Below are 11,451 nucleotides of genomic sequence, written 5' to 3' on the forward strand. Positions count from 1 at the left end.
ATATATATATATATATAAATTGCTTATATCAATTGTCAATTAAATAATCTTTAATTACATTGACTACGTTCAATCGTTAATCAAATAATTTTTAATTACTGTCGCTCGTTTTAATTGTTAATTCAACAGTTTTTAATTAAATTCTTTCAAATCAATCGTTAATTGAATGATTTTTAATTAGTTTTCTTGAAGTCAGTGGTTAATTAAAATATTTTTAATTGAACAGGCTTATATTAATCGTCAATTAATTAAATTAGAAATTATTTACTCAAATCAATTATTTTGGCGAATTTAAATGATATTGAGGCGAATTTAATTGATATTTTTACAACTCGGATTTCAGAATATGTGTTATATATAACAACCTTATCCTTTCAATAAAATTCTTCTGATCTCTTGTTTGTGTAAAACAAGCTCAAGATTTAGTTTAATCAGACGATCGTAATGCTGACCTAACACATTATTAGAATGTATTTATATCTTCTGATCTTTATTTATATCAATCTTTTAATAATTAAAAAACATGTATATCGTATATAATAACTAGTTTCATCAATTATTTGATATTCATTGAATTTTGCAGTTAAAATTCACACGTCAGATTGTTGATATGACTCTACTTTTCGTTAATTTGATTCGATTACAGTTTATTCAACCAGATTTTTGTGTAACTCTGAAAAAGAATTACCTCTTTTCACTCGATTACTTTCTTTTCACAAGATTCTTTTTTTATTCAATGTACTTTCAGATTCCCGAGTTGTTCTATCCACCTAAAATGATTTCAAATATCAATATTTATAATACCGGACTTTCTCTCTCTCTCTCTTTCTCCCTCTCTCTCTCTCTCTCTCATGCCGATTTTGTAATGCGTAAATCTACGTTTGCGTTCACTACATCAAAGCTGCTTGTTCACGTCATAGTTACATTGCAGTTTGTCGGCGTACATCCGTAATGCTACTTTTAGACGCTTTAGGATGAATTTTCGCGTCCGCACAAATGACAAATGAGATTATCACGTGATCGTATGTGGGATAAGCATACGCGAACTATACAATGCATGCGAGGAAATCCCAGTTACCGCCATTCGGCAACGCCAGCCGTAAATTATAGTAGCGTACCGAGAATACTTGCGATTCCTCGCTTCTGAATAATTGCTACTGCCTGCAGCCACCTGCAGATATAATCCTATTATAGTATATTACTTTCCCGCGGCAAATGAAGCCAAGATTTCAGCGGTTGACAGTTTGCCAGCAGTCCCACAAATATATATACTTGTGTTTCAATCAAATGCATTTTAAGGTGAATAGGCGAACGGAATGACGGGAGCACTTTAGTGCAGTTCGATAAAACGGAGCCAACGCGACAAGGAGAGATTTAATGAGAGAAATACTAAACAATAACCATTGTTTAGTATTTTAATTTTTTATTGAATATCTCGGAGCTCTTCTGAGTTTTTATTTGCTTAATAACAGTCTTTCCAATATAAAGTGTGTTTCCATATTATATTATATACTTTTTGTTGACCATATTTTTTTAATGGCATCGTGTTTGGCTTTAAATAGATATGTACTTTCCTCGTCAGCATATATATAAAAGTATTAAAATAAGATCAATGCGAAAAATGAGTACTTCACCAGATATTTCACATTTTTTTACTTTGATTCCATATTTTATATTTAATATAATATTTTATATTCTCGGTATTATTCAATGTAATATAAAAAATTTTATATTTAGTAAAATCGATATAATTTTCGTCGGCCACATTTTTTTTAATGGTATCGTATTTGGCTTCAAATAGATATATTCTTTCCTCGTCAGTATGCATAAAAATGTTAAAATAAGATCAACGCGAGAAATGAGTACTTTACCATATATTTTACATTTTTTTACTTTGATTCCATATTTTATATTTCATTGTAAAAAATTTAATATTTCGTAAAATCGATATATTTTTTGTTGGCCACATTTTTTTAATGGTTTCGTGTTTGGCTTTAAATAGATATGTACTTTCTTCGTCAGCATATATATAAAAGTATTAAAATAAGATCAACGCGAAAAATGAGTACTTCACCAGATATTTTACATTTTTTTTACTTTGATTCCATATTTTATATTTCATTGTAAAAAATTTAATATTTCGTAAAATCGATATATTTTTTGTTGGCCACATTTTTTTAATGGTTTCGTGTTTGGCTTTAAATAGATATGTACTTTCTTCGTCAGCATATATATAAAAGTATTAAAATAAGATCAACGCGAAAAATGAGTACTTCACCAGATATTTTACATTTTTTTTACTTTGATTCCATATTTTATATTTCATTGTAAAAAATTTAATATTTCGTAAAATCGATATATTTTTTGTTGGCCACATTTTTTTAATGGTTTCGTGTTTGGCTTTAAATAGATATGTACTTTCTTCGTCAGCATATATATAAAAGTATTAAAATAAGATCAACGCGAAAAATGAGTACTTCACCAGATATTTTACATTTTTTTTACTTTGATTCCATATTTTATATTTCATTGTAAAAAATTTAATATTTCGTAAAATCGATATATTTTTTGTTGGCCACATTTTTTTAATGGTTTCGTGTTTGGCTTTAAATAGATATGTACTTTCTTCGTCAGCATATATATAAAAGTATTAAAATAAGATCAACGCGAAAAATGAGTACTTCACCAGATATTTCACATTTTTTTTACTTTGATTCCATATATTTTATATTTTATTGTAATATTAAACACTTAATATTTCGTAAAATCGATATACTTTTTGTTGACATTTTTATATTTTTATGCATTATGACTTAGAGAGAATAAATAAGGGAAAAATAATAATAAAAATACATAACCGGGAACATCCGAATACCCGAGTAAGAACTTGAATACTCAGGTAGTATACGCGACAGTCGAGTATTCAGAATTGACTATGGCTTATAGTGTAGTAGTGAATATCCTTTCTCGGACAAAAATGAAGATATAGTTCGTCGATATCTGTACGAATTGCAAGATCTCGACCGCTTCAAAGAATTATTAGGTCGTGGACATGGGAAATTCGAGGTAGCCCTCTTTCTCAGGCCGAGGTATTTACAAACTGAGGATCAGTCGGTAATCTTCAAGCGAATTTTGTCAATATGAACCGGGTAAGCCATGAAAACCAGATAAACGGATTAGCCTTTGACGAAGAGGAGGAGCCTCTCTGGATTCCGTGGTACACATAATGGGAACTAGCGGGCGCGAGAATGCGTAATAAAAGGGCTCCCAGCGATTCTCTCGTTGCAATCTGCTGATCTCGCGAACGTTTGCCCCCTCATTCAAAAGCTTCGAGTTTATGGATCCTTTGCGCTCTGAAAAAGAACGATAATTGATGTGAGCGCGACGTTAACCCACTGACATCGTTAGGTGATTTGAAAAATATGCCCCTATCATTCCCAGACAGCATGAGCTCTGAAAACAACGCATAACATGACTTTAAGGTGCCTTTTAGTCATCTTAATGATACATCTTTTAAAGATGTCATAAACATAACTAAAAAATATCTTAAAGTCATCTTATGCATCATTTTTAGAGCTCGTGTTGTCTGGGATTGAATTTTCTTCTTCGGATCGACATCAAATGTAATAAAACGACCAAAGATGATTTTTACGATTCGAACTATCTATAGTAAAAACTCGCGATTATCCATTTTTGCGATAACAGTTAGAATTTTAACTCATAGTCCTAATCAAGTTGGTTTTAATCAGTCATCAGGTTTGTATAAGATATGTTATCGAGTTTTAATAAATTATATAATACAGCGTGGCAATCAGGATCTTATTAATAATGATTATTAACCTTCACATAGAGCACATATTTTTTGACATCTTAACATAGCACGCTGGGGTAGTTGACGTTCTCGCTTATTTAAATTTCATAAAAGTGTTAATAAAAATCTATGGAAAATTATGAATATACTTTTAACTCTTAGAATAGAATTATATATAAAGAAATGTTTATCGAAAATATTGCAAATATAAAGAAAAACGCGATAAGAACATGAATTTATATAAAATTTTGTAACTTCCCTGAAAATAAATTTAAGATAACATTCTAGAAATTAATACTCTAGGATTTTCTTGTCGATATTTGAACTTTAAAAAAAAATTATTATTACACTTTATCAAAAAGTATAACTATTTTAGTATACAAAATTATATCAATTTTTTCAATCAACAGACAAATAAAATTATTAATAATTTCAACTTCTTGCGGTATTAATCTATTACTGAAAAATGTGAATTTTATTAAAATTATTGCAGAAATTAGCTATATCTGAATCCTTTTTTCTAGAGATTAATATTAAAAAAAACCTTGTGATCACAAATAATATAGGCGATAATAAATAAGTAATCTGCATAAAACTTTTTTATTTATTAAATTTAATATAAAAAATCGAAATATAATAAAAGCTTATCTTTATTTTATATCTTTATTTTACACTTTGATGTAACATATTGCAATCAGAAAAAACTTCAAAGCAATTTGCCTTTTTATGACAAATAATTGAAATAGCCTAATTGTGTTTAAACCTAATATTCCTCACAATTGTAATTTTTTTTATGAAAAGCTAAAATCCTATTAGCTTACAAAAAATTTAATGTTAAAAATCGATTAGGGGAAAGTGAGCAAAGTATACCAGATTTCAAAAAGCTAATGATTAGGATCAATACTTTACACCCGTCATTTTACAAAAACCAGATAAATCAATAGGATTAACTTTATTAAGACTATGCGATAAATTTCTAGTCAGGAATAAACGAGTATATTTACTTCTGATGTAAATGGGTTAATTAGACGAGTGATCCTTAATTTTACTATATTCGCGTTATATGAGAAACAGATTAAAAGGAAAGAGGGAAATCGTTTCGGTCGGCGTTTATAAATCAAACGTGCTTTGAGTCACAAATGCGAGATTTGCATATCTAACCTGAAACGCACAAAAAACTAGGGTAGCATCAAAAACTGGGATAACGACGGATAGAATGGCTCTATGCGCGCGCGTTTCCAAATAATTTATTTCTTTTCCCTAATATTCCCCACAAGTATAATTCTTCTTTTAACATGGAAAGCTAAAATCTTTGTTCTATTAACTTATAAGAAATTCAATGTTAAAAATCGATTGGGGAAAAGTGAGCAAAACATACCAAATTAAAAAAAGCTAATGATTAGGATCTGATACTTTACATTAGTCATTTTACAAAAACCAGATGAATGATCTCCCAACCGATTTTTAGCATTGAATTTTTTGTAAGCTAATAGAACAAGGATCTTAGCTATCCACGTTAAAAAAAAATTACACTTGTGGGGAATGAATAGGATTAACTTTATTAAGGCTATAGAGTAAATTTCTAGTCAGGAATGAACGAGAGAGAGAATATATTTACTTTTTCAAGAAATTTCACTCGCTTCCCAACCCACATTCGTCACCGCGATAAGTGTTAACCTTTCTAAATATCGTACGTTACTTCTTACACGGAAAAAACAATTCTATTGCAACCGAATTTTCGGTTTGATTCCATATTTTATATTTTATTGTAATTTAAAAAATCAAATATTTCGTAAAATCGATATATTTTTCGTCAACCACATTTTTTTTAATGGCATCGTGTTTAAATAAATATCTTTCCTCGTCAGCATATGCATAAAAATGTTCAAATAAAATCAACGCGAGAAATGAATACTTCACCAAATATTTCATATTTTTTTACTTTGATTCCATATTTTATATTTTATTGTAATATATAAAAATTTAATATTTCGTAAAATCGATATACTTTTCGTTGACCACTTTTTTTTAATGGCATCGTGTTTGGCTTTAAATAGATATATTTTTTCCTCATCAGCATATGCATAAAAATGTTAAAATAAGATCAACGCGAAAAATAAATACTTCATCAGATATTTCATATTTTTTTACTTTGATTCCATATTTTATGTTTTATTGTAATATAAAAAATTTTATATTTCGTAAAATCGATATAGTTTTCGTTGACTACATTTTTTTTAATGGTATCGTATTTGGCTTCATATAGATATATTCTTTCCTCGTCAGCATATGCATAAAAATGTTAAAATAAGATCAACGCGAAAAATGAGTACTTCACCAGATATTTCATATTTTTTTACTTTGATTCCATATTTTATGTTTTATTGTAATATAAAAAATTTAATATTTCGTAAAATCGATATACTTTTCGTTGACCACTTTTTTTTAATGGCATCGTGTTTGGCTTTAAATAGGTATATTTTTTCCTCGTCAGCATATGCATAAAAATGTTAAAATAAGATCAACGCAAAAAATAAATACTTCACCAGATATTTTATATTTTTTTACTTCGATTCCATATTTTATATTTTATTGTAATATAAAAAATTTTATATTTCGTAAAATCAATATAGTTTTCGTTGACCACATTTTTTTTAATGGTATCGTATTTGGCTTCATATAGATATATTCTTTCCTCGTCAGCATATGCATTAAAATAAGACCAACGCGAAAAATGAGTACTTCACCAGATATTTCATATTTTTTTACTTTGATTCCATATTTTATATTTTATTGTAATATAAAAAATTTAATGTTTCGTAAAATCGATACAGTTTTCGTCGACCACATTTTTTTTAATGGCATCGTGTTTGGCTTTAAATAGATATATTCTTTCCTCACCAGCATATGCATAAGAGTAAATCAAAATAAGATGATATCAGTTAAATAATAGGAAAAAGGTTCGTGTTCAAGTACGGGATTAATAGTGCTATGTACCATATGGATAAAACCTTCCTTGTGTTAGGAAATAGAGCAATATTTATTGAACATGAATACTCAATATAAATAATCAAACGTTTCGGCTCAATCATGAACCCTCTTCAGTAATATAAAAAAAAAATAAAATGAATGCGAAAAATGAGTACTTCACCAGATATCATCTGTGACCTAATCCTACATCGAAGGAAGGGAGATTCCATAGCACACCGCTCTTTCTTACGTATTTTCATAGGGACAACAGTTTCTCCACTTCATTTTCCGATAAACGGTTCGGACAGATCCCGAGGACAGACAACGTATCGTACATGACAACGGGACGGGCCGGGAATGTCCGTTCGCGTTCAGCAATCTTATCAAAATGACACGGAGATCAGCTCGGATACGATTGTTACCTCGAGGGGACGCACACACGAGTGGCGTGCAGCGCTCGCTAACTTAGTCAACGGCGAAATCTCACGGTTCATTTTGTCCGGTCTCATTGAGAGACTCTCTCCTCACGCGTCGTTTAACCCTCGCGCTCGCCGGGGATCGTCTCACGATCTGTGCACGGACAATTTTCCGCCTCTCCACGTCGGACCCGTTTACCTAGCGCGGGATCGCCAGCGAAAGGGAGCAAACCGGGGGGGAAAACCGCCAAAAACTTGTCAGCAAATTTGAGCGCGAACAAAGGACCACCCGTCGACGCGCCGTGCCTCCAAACGTCGAGATTATCATTGTGCCGATATTTATCTGCCAGTTTCTAACCGCGGTTCCTTGGCCCCCGTGTCATTGTCGTGCGACAGGACCGGCGAATTCCGTGCCGTGGGCCACGTTTTTCGAGTTGACAAATAGACGGACAATGAGACATTCCTACGCGGATAGAATAACCCCATTTAACTACCGTAAATCTCCCTTCCCCCGTTGGCCGTGCTCCGCGATCGTGATCCGAAATGCTTTCGCGGAAAGCTGATAGAAATCGAGTACGCTCCTACGTAAATTCCGATGCGCGGCCTCTTAAACAGATTATATTGTGCCACAAATTTCTCCGTCGCATTTTCGGCCAGCACACACGCGGAATAAGTAGCACGCACAATAGAGATATAGGGAAGATCCGTCAGAGAGAAATCGGAGTATGTCAGCGAGCTGCGCACCATTCATGGAAAAAGAAAGATCTGCTACATATGGACAACTAAACATAATTTGCTGTATTAGCCATTTTTTCTTTGCTACAGGAGCCAATTTCCTTGCTATGATAACAAGAAAATCTGCTCCTGCAACAAAAAAAGTTTGTTGAAAAGTACTAAAGCAGGAAATTATGTTCAGTTGTCCATCTGTAGCAAATTTGCTACACTGAGAGAAAAAATAGTTGGAATAACTATAATCTCACTGTATTTTATAGTTCGTTTTGGCCTCAAACATACATCTATAGTTCATCTAAATATGAAGATATAGTAGAATGAACACAGATTTATAATCACCATCTTATTACTCTATATATAGGTAAAGCACCCTTTGGGTTATAGTTACATGTATCTATATTTGCCAAATATTCCAATTGAATATATAAAACAGTTAATTTCTCTTAGCATTCAATATTTGCTACCTTACTATATTTTTTATTTCAAATAATTATAATTCTTGGTAAAAATTATTTTATTTCAAATAATTATAATTCTTGGTAAAAATTATTTTATTTCAAATAATTATAATTCTTGGTAAAAATTTTACACAGGTCAATTATACTATGCTTATATTGTAAATATTACAAATATTATAGTAACATTTACTATAAAAATTATATTCCTAACTATAATCTTTTTACTATGCCATTATAGTTCCAAATATCATATATTTTTCTCTCAATGTACGTTCGCCATTTTTCTTATTGTAGGAGCAGACTTTCTTGTCATCATAGCAAGAAAATAGGTTGCTGCAACAAAGAAAAAGTAGCTAACACAGCGAGTTATATTTAACTGTCCATATGTAGCAAATTAGTTTGCTCCTGCAACTAATTATTTTTTCCATGATCGTGAACAACATACACAGAGTGTATGATGACATATCAAACTCGCGTGTACACTGAGAGAAAAAAATAGTTGGAATAACTATAATCTCACTATATTTTATAGTTCGTTTTGACCTAAAACATATATTTATATTTCATCTAAATATGAAGATATAGCAGAATAAACACAGATTTATAGTCACCATCTGATTATTCTATGTGTATAGTAAACCACCCTTTGGGAATATACAATAGTTACATGTACCTATATCTGCCAAATATTCCAATTGTATTGACTATATAAAATAGTTAAAATCTCTTACTATTCAATATTTGCTACCTTACTATATTTTTTTACTTCAAATAATTATAATTCTTGGTAAAAATTTTACATAGATCAATTATACTATGCTTATATTGTAAATATTACAAACATTATGGTGACATTTAGTATAAAAATTATATTCCTAACTATAATCCTTTTACTATGTCATTATAGATCATTTTTCTCTCAGTGTACGTATAGATTAGATCAAATTGAACAGAAAGTTTTTCTACCATTTTGCAAACAGTCATGTAAAATTTGGAGTTATCAATTAAAGAACATTGATGAATGGATCATGCGCGATATGGTAAACGAGTTATGATGACGTCATCTGCCGTCGTATGCTTATATATTTAGTCAAACTAAATATAAAAAAGTTCTTTATTATTTTGTAAATAACCACGTAGAGTTTTAGTCATTAATTAAAGAATATTGGTGAATGATTATACGCTGTCGTTCGCTAATTTTCTTTAAATTAATAACTAAAAATTAGGTATTAATTTAATATAACACGTAGTTGTTTGCAAGATGGTAGAGAGTGGTTTGTTCTATTTAATCTAATCTACCATAAACGAGAATTTAATGTATTATCGACACTCTGTATAGGATCTTAGATAGCAGAGAATTAGGAAAAAATTCAGTCGTCAATTCATGCCATCAATTCTGAGTTTATTTTTAAATGCAAAAAGAATTCTTTTCACCAGACTGAACTCTGAAGAATTCTTTTTGAATTTGAAAATGAACTCAAAATTGGTGATATATGACTGAATTATTTTTTTATTCTTTTTGAATTCTCTGTACTATCTGAGATATCACTGACCTGGTAATATGATTCAAAAGAGGATGATTTTACATAAAAAAATATGTTGAAAATAAAAAATAATATATATATTTTTTTACGTAGAGCTTCATATTCGGAAAAAAATAACTTCGAATATACAAGGTATATGCACTTACATACAGATCAGTAAGATGGGTTGCCTATCCGTTTCACTGGCAGGCGCGATTATTAGTTGTGCGCGATCTCAGTAGACTTTAACGGAACAAATAAAAGAACTAAGTTTGTTTAAATATATTGCAATACTCTTTATTCTGATTTATTTGCTAAAATAAGCAAAATAAGCAAACTTCACATAATATTGTGAAGTCATTAAAATTATATCTTAATCTAAAATGAGATTTCAGATATAGAGATAAAATGAAATGAAACTAGACAGTCACTGAACTGAGAAACGTAATTAGTTATAAGGTCTGTTCTCTTTCGAAGAAGCTGCTAAACAAATGTATACTGGTACAATAAGTTAAAGTGAAACAAGTATATTTTATTTCATATTCTCTAACTTATTGTACTAATATATATTAATTCAAGAAGTTCTCCGAAAAAGGACAGATTTATAAATAAAGATACGCAAAAAGTATCTAGATATTGTAATTAGATGCATGTAGCTATGTACATTACACCATTGTTTGTATATACATTGTTTGTACATATAATATTATGATACAGATATTCTTTCAACTACCAGAATGTTGATCTAACTGCACAATATGAATAATTCTATCTCTGGTTAAAAGATTAAAGTAAATCATAGGATAAATACGACTAATAATGAGTCAGTTTTATATAAGTATGTGTGCAACATTGAATTAAATTTTAAGCTGGCTTTATACACAAACAAACATTTAAAATAACACTAAAAGTTTGTCGAAGGAATTAATGATGTTAGCTGATTATATAAAGCCCTGACTTCACTTAACTCAATCCGGATGACTTTGATTGATTTATTTTTGTAATACACACACATACATACATACACTGAGAAAAAAATGTTTGGTGGTGTAGTTATAGTATTTGTAGTTATAGAAAAATAATTGTCATAAAATATGGTCAAGAAAATAATTTTTGTTATTAAATTCTACTAATTTTTGTTATTAAATTCTACTAATGTTAGAGTGCTAGTAGCCTTATATACATGTTATTATATTGCCATTTTACTAAAAAAAAATATAGTTAAGACCAAAAATAATTATAATTTTAATTAAATTTTTCTCTTTCCCAAACAGCACAGATCTCCATAGGACATCCTAAAGACATTCTGAGAACATCTCTACGTCCTGAGGACATCCCCAGAACATCCTCTGGAGATTTTGTGCTGTCTGGGTAATATACAGGGTGTTCGGAAAGTACCGGGACGCCCGAATATCAGGAAAAATATAAGTTTTACAAAAAAATGTTTCAGACAAAAGTTGTGGCGTTTAAAAAGATGTATTTACTGATCACATCAGTTTGACCTTGGGTTGCGTAGCGAAGGTCAGGTCAAGGTCACATTA

General features: G+C 30.3%; 1 protein-coding gene across 2 annotated transcripts in view; it reads right to left on the reverse strand.

The window, feature by feature from the left end:
* LOC116845668 (rhomboid-related protein 3-like) overlaps positions 1-11,451 on the reverse strand; it is a 455,273-nt gene that overhangs the window by 412,634 nt on the left and 31,188 nt on the right. Inside the window, exon 5 of one of the 2 annotated variants that reach the window (XM_032818664.1) lies at positions 473-3,353. The exons of the other annotated variant lie outside the window; for it this stretch is intronic. Coding sequence (XP_032674555.1) covers positions 3,336-3,353 — 18 coding nt within the window. The 3' untranslated portion in view covers positions 473-3,335. Of the gene's footprint in view, positions 1-472; positions 3,354-11,451 lie in introns of those variants that run through there. 2 annotated transcript variants of the gene reach the window in all.

This window comes from Odontomachus brunneus, unplaced genomic scaffold, assembly GCF_010583005.1.
Source record: "Odontomachus brunneus isolate Ranch 3 - 2012 unplaced genomic scaffold, Obru_v1 Obru_scaffold_055, whole genome shotgun sequence".
Classification (NCBI taxonomy): domain Eukaryota; kingdom Metazoa; phylum Arthropoda; class Insecta; order Hymenoptera; family Formicidae; genus Odontomachus; species Odontomachus brunneus.